At 33.3% G+C, this 16,072-nt stretch overlaps 1 protein-coding gene across 1 annotated transcript; it reads right to left on the reverse strand.

Annotated features, from left to right (window-relative positions):
• Positions 1 to 765: 765 nt before the first annotated feature.
• Fancm (FA complementation group M) lies at positions 766 to 10,712 on the reverse strand. Its single transcript, XM_076456586.1, has one exon. The coding sequence runs from the start codon at positions 10,548 to 10,550 to the stop codon at positions 2,997 to 2,999; it is 7,554 nt and encodes a 2,517-aa protein (XP_076312701.1). The 5' UTR covers positions 10,551 to 10,712; the 3' UTR covers positions 766 to 2,996.
• Positions 10,713 to 16,072: the final 5,360 nt, after the last annotated feature.

The raw sequence follows: 16,072 nt of genomic DNA on the forward strand, positions 1-16,072 counted from the left end.
TGAACAGCTACTGTGTCATGTTTCAGAAAATCTGACAGAACACACATGCTAACAACAATGATATCTTGAGATCATGTTCAGAGATGTAAGAATATATGGTAAAGGCCAATTAGAATATTTCAATGGGATTCATAACGTTTTTCAAAATTGTATGGATATATTTGCACACAATAACACACCTGAAGTGAAGTTTTTTCTTTCAAGTAAAAAACGTATGGTCAGAGGATACTTTAAATAATTATAACTTGATTTTTTTTTTGTAGATCATATTCAGAGATGTAAGAATATATGGTAAAAATCTGAAAAGGCTGAATAACTGGTGACATGGTCAAACTGGCCTGAAGTAGGGCTGTTTTTAGCTAAATCATAAAAAGTTGCATGCAACTAAATTTTTTTACAGGAGATCTAATAGACTTTTAATTACAACAATTGCTGATTTTATCAACTGATATGTTATAGGAAATTTGAAAAACACATTCAGCCTTGTATCATATTATGTCTTAGAGCTATGGCTTATTAAATAAACCAATGTTTTTTACAATTTTGGGTTTTCAGGTGATTTTACAGCTTCACTATGAAAATCCTAAGAGAGATAAACTTGGTTTGAGACCATTTTTGAATTCTATGAGATTAATTCAGTAAGTGTAGCAAATTTCAACCTTCTACCACCATTACTCTTGCAGCTTTAAACAGCCAAAGTTACCCGAAAATGAATTCGCCAAAAATAAACAAAAAGTAATTAAATTTTACAGGGCTGTAAATCAGAAATTGTTAGAGATATTCATCTACTCTTTGGCAATGTTTCATTATATGGGTAGATGAGCACATGTGAATTTTTTCAAGGCATTCTGAGGGGGTCATCTGGAATATTTTCCAAAATTGGGATGATTTGACATGGAATGACCCACTATCTTTTACAATATTTACAAAAATGTCACATACAGAAATCAACATTTTAATCTTTGAATTTTAAAGTACTTGAGTTTTTTTATCATTAAGTTCATATTAAGTAATGTTACTTTAAGTTAGTGGTTCCCAACCACTTGTGCTCGCACCCCTTGGGGGTGTGAGATAGCGTTCCAGGAGGTGCGAGATAACATTTGTTTTGGCCACCTTCGTATTTATTCTTAAATAAATAAATAAATAATTATTGTGAGGGGTGAGAGAACATATTAAAATTTTTTAGGGGTGTGGGGCATAAAAAAGGTTGGTAACCACTGCTCGAAGTTATACACACAATCAATTGTTGATTCAAAGCAACAACAAAAAAAGTCTTTAACATAAAGGTTTCACTTAAAACTGAAATATTTAGATTTTGTAGCAAACAAACTCTTTAACTACAAATTAATTTAAAATTAATATTAAAGAATGTTACAGAAGAAAATAATCAAACTGCAGATGAACCAGAAGTAAATTTACTGAAGGATGTTTTCATCTCACTTGTTCCTCATTAACTCTGTTTTTTTCTAAAAACATGTTAATAATCACACTTGCTGACTGCTGAAATGACATACAGACTTGTTTTCACAGAGAACAGGAAACTGTGCTCCTCTGCACAAATCAGGAAGGTGAAAACTATTAACATTTGCTTTACGAAAGGAAAATGTCTAGTACAAACAATGTAACATGTCATTCACTTTCTTGTGTTTGTACTAGGAACACTATATTCAGTACTGCATACTTGATTCAAATAAACCACTGGTTTATTAACTGGGCAACTTAAGTTATAGCCCACCAAGTATTAGATTTTGTAAATAAATTAAATCAATTAGTCTTCCACTGTACTAAACCAAGTTGTCTCTGAACTAAACATTCTGTTGCCTTTTCTGGTTACCTACACTTATATTCAAGTCTTTATATAAAATAGTCCAATTACTAAATGATATTTCCACAAACTATTCTTAACATGCTAATGTAGAAATTTTTAATAGTACCACAATGTCCAGTATTATTACAATTTTTAAAATGAAGAGAAAACTAAGATGGGAAGGATTTGAACCCACAACCTCTATTTGCTAGGCATCTAAACACTTCTATAACCAATTAAACTACCAAAATAAATGAATGTCTTAACCACTCACTTCATTGGTCAATAAAGGACAGACTCGTGGTATTCAATAAACACTCAGCCTAAAACATCTGCTCAGTAGGTAGGGCTAAATATTTAACATCTCTTCCCGGCTTCCGTTTATATAAGAAGAAATTCATGAAAATTTTCCAACACACTACTACCGTGTCTCTGAATCTAACAATACACTTACTGATTTGTATTCAGTAACCTTTCCTTAAAAAACTTTATGTATAGCATATAACAAGTTATGCAACATAGATCTTAAAGCAAAAATGTATAAGAATGTTGTTATGCCTTAAATTTACTCACATGTTGACAAAATATTCAGTCTAGAAAAAAATTATACACAATGTGTGCCAGTATAACTTTTATATTTTTGGCCCTTAAATTAAACTTTACATTTAATGTTAATAAACACAAAATGTCAGAGATAACCAGGTTATTACACACTTTCTTGTATGTTATTTTAAGGAAGAGAAAAATCCTACACTTGGAAAATAAACCTATTCATTTCAATAAAGCAGTATTTATTTTATCTAATGATCAACTTCAAGTATAAACCAGAACTGGTCAAATTTGACTAGTGACCACTGACCATTTAATGAGATTTTAAATTGATTGTTAAACTTTTCTTAACCAATCACTTTTATTAATTTTTAAAACACAGTTGAGAAAAAATTATCTACAAAACATTAGTAATTTTCTTTAATAGATGTTACAACAGCAAGAAACATTTAACATGTAATACGTATTTTAGACAGCAGGACAAAATGTCTATTTATGCTGTAACAGTTCCATATAAAAAGATACATCCTACGTATGAAGACTTAACCACACGTAACTATATTATACATTTGTACAGCTTGCATATGTATATTACATTCTAGAAAACAGAATATCAACCTCAAATCCATAATTAAAACTCCTACTCAATGGTACGTCTGAGATACCTATAAATTTCTGTGGCCTTTGCTTGCGAAATTTTACCAGCTTGTTGAAGTTTGTCTCTTGAACTCTCCATAAAATGTTTAATAGAAGAAAAAGAATAGAAAAAATTCAAGGCTGTAGCATAACTAACACATGGAATGGTTAAGTAGAACTGTAACACTTGTTCCACTTTTAGGGTTGAACCTGGTACAAGAGGTAAATCCCATCCTTTTCGATGTTCTTGTTGGGCCAAGTCAAAGAGCAAAGAAGCAGTTTCCTCCTGAGAGTCAGAATGAATAACTTTGACATGAGTCTGCACCAACTGAGACAATGTATTATCAAAATACTTAGTTCTGTAGAAATTCTTTGGTTTCTTATCTTGTTTCACTTTCTCCTTCTCGATGATCAAGCAAGGTCTATCATATAAATCGCACATTGTCCGAACAGTCTCAAGAAGTTTAGAACGATTTTGTCCATTGGCAAACTCTGGTAACACAATACGATGCACCCCTAAACGATTACTAACAAGATAGTCTGCATGAACTAACTGCTGCACCACTGTTTTACATTTGTATTTAGACCTGAGACAGGACATAACCAGGTGACCACTACTGATTTCTCTTGAGTCAACTAAAATAACCAATTTTGTTTCATGTTTTACAGAGTTATAAACACTGTCCATTAATCCAGTTACACTTGGAACTGTAAAGTTACCTGCAGTTTTAATTTTCTGAGCACTAAGATCACACACAGTTTGCTTTAGTGATGAAACATGTTCTAAACTGTTGTTTGGTAAAACATTGTTTATTGTACTCTGCTGGTTAAAAGCTGGACTTATGAAAGTTGACTTTTTATTTAGCGAACTATCAAAATGTACATCCCAAGGAGTGACTTCTGGCTTTCTTGTGTTGTCAAGGGTTACAGTTTGTCCACTATCTTCTGATACTACCTGAAAAGATTTTTTATTGAACATTACAGTTGTATCGCTTTCCCTTTGCAACTCTTTGGAAATGGTACCAGTTGTGTTTGATACTGTTTTCTGATATGTACATGCACTACTATCCTTTTTTTCCTTTAACTTTTTCAAAAATTCTTCTCTCTTCTGTTTCTGTCTTAATAACCTTTGTTTTCTCAATTCTTCTTGAAAGGAGATCACTGTGTTTGGATTAGGAAGAGTTTTTAATTTATTATTTGAACAGATTAGCTGATCAACCATTAGCCCATCATTACAAGACCCAGAAATATTAATCTTAGGAACAAAGTTTTGGAGATTTAAGTTGTCCTTCATGACTGGCCCATCTTCATTTACAGAATAAGATAAGAATTTGGTTTCATGATTTAGTTCAAACTCCTTAGTATCATTAAAGCTATCAGGGTAATCTTTAAGAAATGTTTTTTGTGTCTTAGAGTTGGATGGTTTGCTCAATTTAACATCAGATTGCAAAGAAGTTGAAACACATTTTGATTGATGTGACAGAACATTTTGTTGAAGATCACTGCCAAATGTTGTTGACATTTTGGAAATCACTTCGAATGTCTCAGAATATTCAGTATTGTCACTGGTAGTTTTCAAATCATTAATGGTTTCTAACTGATTATTTCTATCAAACTTTTCAGGCAAGGCAGGTGGTATTTTTTCTTTCTCTACTTCCTCACTAGATACATCCATCATTACAATTCTTCTCTTCTTCAGTAATTGTGGTCTTTTTAGAGTTCGAGGTTTCGGTATAAAAGGACTAGTTTCATATTCTATACAGTCATTTGCTACACAGAAACTGTCCTCAATATATTCACTATGATTGGGTGAGGATATCTGTGAAAAAACATCAACATCAGCATTTAAATTGTACCTTAGTTTATACTGTCCTTGACGGCCAATAGGGCTCTTGATTGAACGTAGATACATGATGTGTGTTGAATCATCATTCTTACCAACCTGCTGTTGAGATATTTTATTATCTTCTAAATCATCAATGAAACTGGATTCATATTCATCTAAAATACTATCTTCAATTTCTGCTTCAGAATTTTCATTTTCCTCATCTGAAACTTGGGCTTCTAAATCCAAAAATTCCAAGCATTCTCTTTGTCTTGAAAACTTATTCTTTTGTCCTTCTTTAGTTGGCAAAAGCCTTGCAGCTTTCACGTCACTAGTACTATGAGTGTTCAGTGAATTTACTTTGCAACTTACTCTAAAACCCTTGCATGGTTTGGATGAAACAAAGTCATCACTGTCTTGGCTATGTATTTTTTCTTGCTTAAAAGGTGTTTGGCAGTTACTTAATGAACCATCTTCTGATGAGCTAGGTGATGAATTAATTACATTATGTACCCTTTTTCTGTATCTTTGTATGACAACAGAGTCATTGTCTGATGGCTGATCTTGAGCAATAATTGGAGAGAATGAAGGAGATTTACTAGGAGATCTATGAATTGGTTTCACTACTCCAATTATAGGCGAAGAGGAAGGCAGAACATTTCCTTCTGTATTGGCATTTTGAATCTCTGTAAAGTTTGTGCTCATGGTGTCTTTTATACACATGCTCTTATTTTTGCTAACATCTTCACAACAAGTAAAGCTGTCTTTACAAGTCATATTTCTATCATTCTCAACTGTTAGGTTTTCAAAAGAGAATCCCTGCGAATGAGGAAGTTGATCAAGTTTTTTACCGTTTCTCTGAACACATGTTTTTTCATCTTTTATAAGATGAGGAACAGAAGGGGTACCTTCATTCACATCACTAGAACTATAGAGTTTTCTACAGGTGCCATTTCTATTCAAAGAAAGTTGTTTTCTTTCTTGTTTTGGTGCATTAGATGTGCTACATGAAACAAGTGGAGAAGGTGGAATCATTTCTTCTTCTATATCATTTAACACGTCCAAATCATCCAAGTCAAACATTAGATCAAAATCAGCACACTCAGACTTAAAAACACTTTTGTTCTCTTTACTTTCATGTTCATTTTTTAAACATGAATCTGAATGTTCAACTGAATCTCTACAATATTCAATATTTTTGGCAGGACTTGTTTTTTCAGCTTCACTTATGTTGGTAAAATTAATCATGAATGTTTGAAAATTTTTACATTTAGATTCAGTGTGTACTAAGACTTTAACGATGTCACCTTCATTTACTTGGTGTATTCTTGGAGGAGAAAACACCTCTTGAGTGGCTAGTTCTGAACTGTTAAGAAAACTTATCAGTTGTGTCATAGTCAAACCATTCTCAGTTTGGCTATGATTAGCTATCAGTGGAGATGAAGGAACATTCCCAGTATAACATTGAAAAGATTTATCTTTGTGTAGTACTTCAGTGCTAATTGAATCTTGTGATTTATTTAACAAATCAGGAGTTTGATTTTCACCAAGTTTAAAAATATCCTTTTCTTGCAACTTACTCAACATGTTAGTAATATTTTTTTCTTTCTGTTCATGAATTACATAAGGATCAGTTTTTACTTCTAACCATTTCAGTACATTAGAACTGTTTGTTTCCACTTGTTTACCAAGCATACCTGAAGCACCCTTTGTTTTGTAGTCTTGTTTATTATTCACATCAGTAGTAGTTTCCTTTGTACATCTTTGTTTAAGTAAATTATCTGAAATATTCTCTCCCATGCATTCTGGCTTATCATCATCCAATATATTCCTTCTTGAGTACTCTGGTTTACTGTTCATATATACAGAATCCTCTCCTGAAAATTCTGGTGTACTATTTCCAACATAACCATTTCTTCTTGTGTATTTCAGTTTATTATTTATATCTGTAACATCCTTACTTGAACATCCTGGCTCACTCAGAAAAATAAAAGGATCATTTTTACTTTCAGGTGTAATCATCATACCATTTATCCCCTTTACATTCTCTTTATTTAGTACTGCAGGGGAAAAGTTATTTTTGTTTACATTTGTGGCAACAGATTCACTATTTATAACACCTGAAACTTTCAATGGAAACTCACCAACTTTTTCAGCAGAAGAAACATAAACCTTGTAATTAAAATCAAACAATTTCTGATCATTTGATAAAACACTTGTACCTTCTTTCAAGAAACATTTCTCATTTTGGACAACTGTCTTTGGTGGAAATTTCTCATGTTGACTGCATTCAGATACCAGAGATACTTCTTTAGACACACCCAAATCTTTGGAAGAGTTTTCAGACATTTGTACTTTTTGGATCATAAAATTATTAATAGCGACAATCTCGTCCAGATTAACAGGTGATAGTGAACTCTTTCCTGGTGAAAATATATTATCACCTAATGAAGGAGGTTCTTTAACTTTAGATACAAAAACAGGATTACTTTCTTTATCAATACTGTAAGTATTATTCACACATGAATATGCCATATTTTCCAGCATTTCTGTATTATCAACAAACGTTTCTTCCTGGCATGGATTCACAAGTACAGGTTCAATATCAGGCACGTGTTCTTTCATGTAAGAAGTACACTGTTCACCTCTGTCTGATCTACTTTTACTATTATTTGAAAGCTCTGCCTGATCTTGAAGTTGTTTCATTGGAACTTTGAAATCTTCATCTTCATCATCTATTACAATTGTTAAATGTCTTACTGGCTTCATAGAATTTTTATCCTGTTGTTTTTTATCTTCTTTAGTTCCACTGTTTTCTTCAATTTGTTTTACTTTAGATTTTTGCTTTGTCTTTCTTTGCAATGTATTTTGCATCAGTTTTTTCTTTTTACAATTTTGCCCAACAAATGCACTAAAAGTTTCATGTTTTGGTTCACTTTCTAGTTTTTGTTCACACTTCTGTGCTACATTTCTTCCATCAGTTTTCACAAACATTGTTATTTTGCTGCTGAACTCATTTTTCTCACCTGGTTGCAATACATCATCTGGTCTAAGATACACTTTCATTTCTAGCCCATAGAGATCGTTGTTAGATCCTATTTGTCCCTGTAATTCCATGAATTTCATGATTTCAACTAAATTCTGAGTTTTTGATGAATGCTCAACGAAATAAGTTTGCTGTTTTACATTTTGCCATGGCATCCATTCAGACAAAGATAGTGTTTTCCTTGTTTTTTGATATCCTAAAATATTATTTGCAGCCACTGGAAGAGTCACAAATGATGAAGATGCATCCAAAACTGGGATATCGTTGTTAGGTAACTTGAGATGTGTATTCCAAAACAAAAGTTCTTCAGCATTTAATATAGAATTACTATTAACTGAATTTAGTTTACCATTTTTTGAAACAAGAAACTTTTTCTGGCAAACATCTTTTAAAAATCTTTTTTGTGTATTTCCATTTTGCGCTTTATAAGTATCAACAGTCATAAACATTTTATGACAAACAGGATTTATTTCCTTTGGAACCATACGTGGGTTGTGAGAATATAAGCTTTGAAATGCTCTACCACTGATTATAGCTTTATGAATAGTCTTCTTACTGTAACGGCTCTGATTATATGCTTGTTCTTCTTTTCCTTCTGTAACTAGAACAACAATCCTACCCTGACGTTTTCTACCTGTACGACCCATTCTCTGAATAAGTCTGATTGGAGATTTGGGTGCATCAAAACACACAATGAGATCTACCTCTCCAATATCGAGACCTTCTTCACCAACACAAGTTGCAACTAGGGTGTTGTATCCCCCGTCTCTAAAATCTTTTATAATCTTTGTCTGCTGTTTCTGAGTGAAACCTTTACTATTTTTATTTGTTGAAGTCTGTCCAATAAAGCTCATTGCTTTGATCAAAGGTCTTTGCAAATTTAATAATGCTGTAATTTCATTTACACTATCTCTATACTGTGAAAATATCATGACACGTGTATCAACAGGGTTTCCATCTCCTGCTTCGGACTGACGTTTTTTAAAGTGTTCTATAACTATTTCTTTTAATTTTGTTAATTTGGGATGTCCAATGGAATTTAAACTTGCATGCATTTCTGAATCTTTAACTGTTTCCTGGAAAAGGTTTCTACAGCTATCTGACTTTGCATTACATGACTGTAAACTATCTTCAACAGTGACATTCTGAAGCTTGTTCCTTAAACTTTCCATCATTTTTACAAATTCTGCATTTTTCATCAATTCAGTTTTAACACGAGCTTGTGATTTTTCACCAGAAATCACTCCTTGAAGAAAATTAAAAAAAGATGTCATTCCATGTAATAACAAAAGTTCATAAGCATGATACAATGTAATACATAAAGAAAAATTAGCATGAATAAATCCATGTAAGTTATGAGGTATTCTGTGATGGGGATTTTGTTTAAATGATTCTCTTAATTTTAACATCTTAAACTTGGACAAACTGGATGGATTTGTGCATGTCAAGGCTCCTTGCTGATTCAGTCTTCTTAAATATGTATTAATGACAGAGAGAAACAAATTCTGGAAATATTTCACCTCTTCCCCTAGTGGGACCACAATCTTCTGAATAATTCTCTCATGTGTATAAGGTACAACATCAGGCGAATCATCAGCTCGCATTTCTACATGAGCAATTAATAAATTTTTTAGCACTTTTCCAACTGCCATCAGATCACTTCCTGGTGAAGCAGTTAAAGCCAGTACTCGAAACTGCTTTGAACAATTCATTAACTCTTTTATCACCTGACAGTATGAGTGATTACCTAAAGCTTTGTGTGCTTCATCTACCACTATACACTTCACTTTGCTTATTAGGCACACCCCCCGACTTAAATCATTCATCATCACTTGAGGAGTCAAGAAAAAAACCCTCTTTGCTTCCCAAGCTAGCTTTCTTTCTTGAGGCAGCATACTTCCGGTCATTTCTACAGTATCTTCTTGAGGAATACCCATTATTTTAAAGCACGCTTCTATTTGCTGTGCCACTAAAGGACGAGTTGGGGCCATAAAAACGATATTACTACTAGGATACCACCGGTAAAAGTTGTACATCACTACAGCAGCAATAAAAGTTTTCCCCAATCCAGTTGGTAAAATGACTAGTGTGTTTTTCAGTAGTGCTTCTTGAACAATTTTAAACTGGTAATCACGAACTGGATAATTTGTTGGGTAAATCCAAGTTTTTCCTGCTTCTGTGTCAAATCCTGGTAGACTTTCTAAAGGTGTACAACTTGGTATTTGTTTTGTGTTCACTCCTGCTTGCACAAAATTTTCATTATTTTCACTGTCATCAATTGATTCGACCAAATTGCAAGTAAGATCAGACCCAAAAGAACATCCTTTTCTTTTAACCTCAAAATAAACGGAACTACTCTCCATGTCACATGCATTAGTTTTATTATTACTCTCAGAAGCTTGATTATCACAACTTACGTAACTGTCTTTCTTATATTCGAACAGACTCTCTTCCATTGCTTGCACAAGAGCTTCGTCATTTTCATCATCACTTTCTATCACAAAACAATCGTTCCATACTTCAGATGTATTAAAAGTATTCCTCGTTGAAGTTGAACTGCTATTTGTTCTAACGTTAGTATCAATTCTACAGTTTCCCTTTCCCGTCATATTTCGAAACACTGGATCAGACTTTCCTACTTGGCTCAGACTCCAAGTCTGAAACAAGGTTGCTTGTTTTTTGTTCATTTTACAAATAATTTTTATCTGCTAAGTTTAGAATTATTAACCGTAGTGAACGATTTCAAAATTATAAAATCACATGAAAAATATGTCTTATAATATTTCTCTCCTCAGTAAATGTTAAACATGCTCGCTTCATAAGTAATATTATCCATCTATTTATTTTGTAACAACAGAGTCCTCTAGAAACTATTAATGATTATTATTTAAAAAATTGTAAAACACATGCAAAAATGAATACATACATTTATTTAATCATTATGTTTTATAGTGAATTTAACTCTAGAATATTACACCAAAATTATCAGATATTTATATATGATATAGATAATTACTTGGAATAGAGGCATTGAAAAGAAGGATTTAATTAAATACATTAATAAAAAAAACATATTTCAAGCTCGTTCCTTTCCAGAATTTTAGTTTGTGAAAACCTTGTAAAAAAAAAACTGTAACAGAAATAGCTGTGAATAATGTAATAACCGGAGAAATATTACTGAACGCATAATTTCGCATTGTGTAGGTTAAGTTTTAAATTTATTTGACTACTTAAGAAATAACAACGGCTCTAAAACCATTGACATCCAATAGTTTTAAAGTAGCCTGTGGTAACGTTATAAGGAGCCTCATACTTTACTACCTGCATATGTATATAGCTGTGTATATAATTTAACGCTTGTAAGGCAGGCATAACACATGCACTATAGCAATTATTAGCTTACTGTTGCAACTATATTGATGTCGCGAATCATTTGTTTATGTATATGGTTCTTGTTTTTTTTTGACATGACGCTACTGACAAGATAACAGTTTGTTGTTTTTTTACCGATTCATGATCGATTTCGGCCATGTAACGCAAAGGTCTAAAACATACAAATGTCTTGGCTGTCTCCTGCAGCAAATATATTAAAGTTATAGTTTAAAAGATGGCATTAACTTAGTTTCGAGGATCGGATCACCAATTACGGTGATGGCTGATGGTAAGTGCCGAATTATGGCCAACACTACGTGACTACGAATTTTGTAGATACTGCAGATAGAGTACACATCCCTAAAACTGACAAAAAGAAGTGGCAAAAATCGTGTAAGCAGGTGATGACGATTTTATACGAAAGTGAGATAAAAATTTTGTTTAGAATCGTCACATTGGAAGAGGGTCGTAGAAACATTACGATCCAAATTCCTTTAACAAGGAAGAAGAGAAGTGTATCTTTGCGACTTCAAAATTTCATATGGTTATCTATATGTATAGCTTTACCACTTAAAAAACAACAAAACAAAAAACAACTATCAAGTCTCCATTTATATATATATATATATAATAGCCAGCAGGCATTGCATATGCATGCATGTATAAAACTCATGCAGTTACGAAATCTAATCCATGTACCATTCCAGTATAGTTTAGTAGCCCCTCCAATCCACTGTTTACAGACTTCCCATATAATTACAGGATATAAATTTAGTAGCTAGATATATTTTCAAGCAAATACATAGCATATGGTATGTTTACCACCATGAATCCTAGTGATCATAAATGTAGTACCATTGCTAATGATAACATTGTGGCAATAGATCACAAGTACCAGGCATCCAATTTACATTAAAATAATCCAAAGGTTGTTATTGTTTCTTGAGAAAGAATACCACACACAAAATACGAATTTCATCAATTTAAGTTGTTTCAAGTAAGACAGCACTGCTGTTATAAAGATTTATGTTCATAATAGACATAAAAAACAACTACTAAAATAAGATTATTAAAATTTGTTTATTTAAAAAATGCAGAAACAAAATAAATAGCTTAAAGTGAAATTGCAATCACAAAAACAACATTTGATTGATTATTTAGAGATAAGCATACAGGCACACAGTGGGCTATTTGTGCTATGCACACAACTGGTATCGAAACCCGATTTATAATAAGGTAAATCTGCAGGCATACAGCTGTGCCACTGGGAGTGCTATAGAAGCACCCTTAAGGTTTGAGACAGAGCATTGACATTATTTCTTCAAGTTACAAGTTCCTATTTTGACTTCATGCCTAAAGGCTGTAATATTTAGGTGAGTTTATTTTTAATAATCGTGCGTGTTTACAGACGTAACGATTGTTTACGTTTTTGTAATCAATGGTATTAGATTATTTTAATAGGTATTGTTTAATCGTCTTTAAAAACATTTTGCAATTACTGACCAGCCTCCAGTGGTACATCGGTATGTTTGTGAACTCACACCACTACAAACCGAGATCAGTTACCTGAAGTGGGCAAAACACAAATAGTCCATTGAGTAGTTTTGCGCTCAATTCCAAATAAACAAAGGCTTGGCATGGTTAGGTGATTAGGGTGCTCAATTCATAATCTGAGTGTCGCAGGTTCGAATCTCCGTCATACCAAACATATTCACCCTTTCAGTCGTCGGGGTGTTATAATTTAAGTGTTAATTCAACTCATCGTTGATAAAAGAGAAGCCCCAAGCTTGGCGGCGAGTGGTAAAGATTAACTACCTTCCCTCTAGTTTTACTCTGCTAAATTAGGGATGACTAGGACAGCTGGTTTTCATATAACTTTGTGCAAAATTCGAAAAACAAAACAAACAAACAAACTTATTGATCAAGAGTAGAACTTTTATTTTTGTTGATACAAGTGTATGTTATTATGTTTAAGTAAGAGGTCTATCGTCCTCTATTAATAATGACATGATTATGTGAATCGCAAGAGACTCTCATATTTTGTGTACTAAAATAATGTAACCTGCATATTAGTGCATGTATATGTGTATGTTTGTTTATATACACACACACACACACACACACACAAGAGTATATTAGTAGCCCAGTCTCTGACTACATATAATTACTTATAATTTTGAGATATTATAAAGTAGCGTTTTCTTGTTACAGTAGGCCAGACGAACATTAAAATTGCCCTTCATTTTTTTAACTGCGTTATTTGTTAATACTTAGCATCCACGCTAAATATTTTGCGGGTAGATGTTGTCGTCAGTATCATTTCTGAAGGCTGCTTTTAAGGTCAAGCTGGCTATTTTTCTCAGATTTATATTTACTCATCCTAAAATCACAAAATAGTTGAACAAAACTGTTATTTTTTAAGATATCGTAGTTAGAAAAATAGTTTGACTGTTTGTACTGGAGGGTATTTTGTCTGTATGCTAGAACAATTTATGGGAAATGGCGGGTTTGAAACTTTTAGAAACGTTTCTTCTGTTAGAGCAGTGAAGGAGATTTATACATAGCATCAACAGATGGGAATACCAGGGCGAAAGATGTTAATGAGCAGAGAAAATAACTCTGTAATAACTAATACTTAAATGTCCTAGAAAGACTAGAGCATCTTTCTATAGATAACTTCGACAAAATGCATGTTAAATAGCACAAAGTTTGTTACTCTAATTTCACGTCTGGAAACAAACTGTCTAGGTTACGAAAACAGCAGTGTTAATCAACAAACAGCCAGTGTTTAACCTGAACCCTCTCAAAATGTATCTTCACCACATAGAAGGTGCAGTTTCTATTCACCAACTTGACGTATGTTTTTGTTTTGTTTTTGTCAAGCACAGGACAAAAACAAGTTCACAGATTAAAAACTTTAGGAGACATCTGCAAACTTGCTAAAACAGGTCCACTGATAAGTACAGTATCTTCATGCTTCAAAAAATTTGAATAACAGTCCCCTAAACCTAAGTTTTCCATAAATCTTAATCCCCAAGAAACTAAAGTGCATATATAAATGTTTGATGCGGTTTTGCAGAGATTTGAGGGCAGGACTATCTCATGGAAGTGTTTATGAAATGAGGAATGTACGAGAGAGACACGTCCACATGTGCAATGAGCAGAATATGCTTGTGGCGCACCGATTCAGTCAAGTAAAAAGACTTTTTAAGAAATAGTTCAACAGTTAGTTGGATGAACTGTAAGTTATGTACGACCTCCAACATAAGGAAACTTACTAATATGTCTCAAAGGAAAATTAGACTTTATATTCTTGAAAAGCTTCACAAAATATTCGCTAGATGAAATAATTTCATCAGAATCTGAATAAACTGAAGCTGAAGATAGTGGTTGGATTGAGTTTGTAGACAATATTTTTCAAAAATGGTGCACATGACTCCTAAGAATCAAGTGATTCCAAACAGTTTGTATCTTTTCCTTCACTTAATTTTGGAGATGTAGACGCCATAGATGAAGGAATGAAAGTAGACAAAACTGTAAAGTAGATTTTTTGTATCATTGCTTAAGACAATGTATGCAGTATCTAATAGATGAAAACTGATGTCAAAACACATCAGTTTAGGTCTAGCACTGCATCAAGTTACTCTCTGTGAAGTCTTTTTTGATCGTCTTTATGCACTAATCAAACTATCAGTGTTGACGTTGTACAGAGAATCAATTAAACCTTACCTCACAATATTTCTGAGACGTTCGAAAAAATGTAAAACATTTATGTTACAGACAGTCTTGTGAAGAATCGGATGATCATGTGTACTCGTGACAATACAGATGTACTGAAGGTAGCACTGAATGGGAAAAGTGTTTCAGTGACGTCCAGCTTTCCAAGACGATCCAGCAGATATAAATTTGGAACAAATCATGAGGCCACTAACAATCAAGCCTGATGCCCTAGAGGAGTTTAAAAAACAAAGATAATACAATCTTTTCACCTGATCAAAGATCTTTATCCTCATTCAGCAGAAACCCAGATGATTTACATAGAATGGTCTAACAATAACTGTTATGAAAGATCCAAATCATGGGCTAAAGATATGGATTGGATTATGAGCATATGAAATCAAATGGGCCAGAAGTATGCAGTCATCACTGCTGACCAGTTGTTTTATAGCAGAGACAAACCCTAAATTGAACAACGTCATCTTTCTCATGGGAGGCTTTCTCATCAGTTCAACTTCCTAAAAGCCATTGGCCAGCACGATGAAATGGTTAACTTGATAACCTATGAACTCAAGCAGGAGTTTATGCAACCAGCACTACTATGTAGGACGGCAAATCTTATTACTGGGCAATGGAGTGTCACCAAATGACATATGAAGTTATGTGGCACATCAAGTGGTCAGTGTTTGAATCTTAGTTGGTTGAAAATGTGTATGATCATGACAAAGACGTGAAAGTTAACGCCACAGAGTTGCTAAGCTGTTCAAGAAAAAATTTCCAGCCACAGAGAAGATATTTGTAAAGAAGTAGACCAACTTGTTGATAGTTTACTAGGTCTTCTAAAGCACTTTTATGAAAAATACTCTGATAATCTCAATTTCATATTGTGTTGTTCCTTGTTATTAAGCTACACAAATATTTACCTGTGCTCTATTTATATCATGGATCGAAACCAGATTTATAGCGGTATAAGTTCACAGGCATGCCATTGTGTCACGGGGGTGGGCCATATTGTAAATGACATGCATGGTAAAGCTTGACCTTACCAGAGCTAAGAGAGATGGTAATTGCACTCTTCATTTCAAGGCCTATGATCACATAAATTATGTTCAATTGGAGA

The sequence above is a fragment of the Tachypleus tridentatus genome, chromosome 9 (genome assembly GCF_004210375.1).
Source record: "Tachypleus tridentatus isolate NWPU-2018 chromosome 9, ASM421037v1, whole genome shotgun sequence".
Lineage (NCBI taxonomy): Eukaryota > Metazoa > Arthropoda > Merostomata > Xiphosura > Limulidae > Tachypleus > Tachypleus tridentatus.

Excerpts from the sequence above, each read along its gene's own strand:
- Fancm (XM_076456586.1), bottom strand. The coding sequence starts at position 10,550 with ATGAACAAAAAACAAGCAACCTTGTTTCAGACTTGGAGTCTGAGCCAA.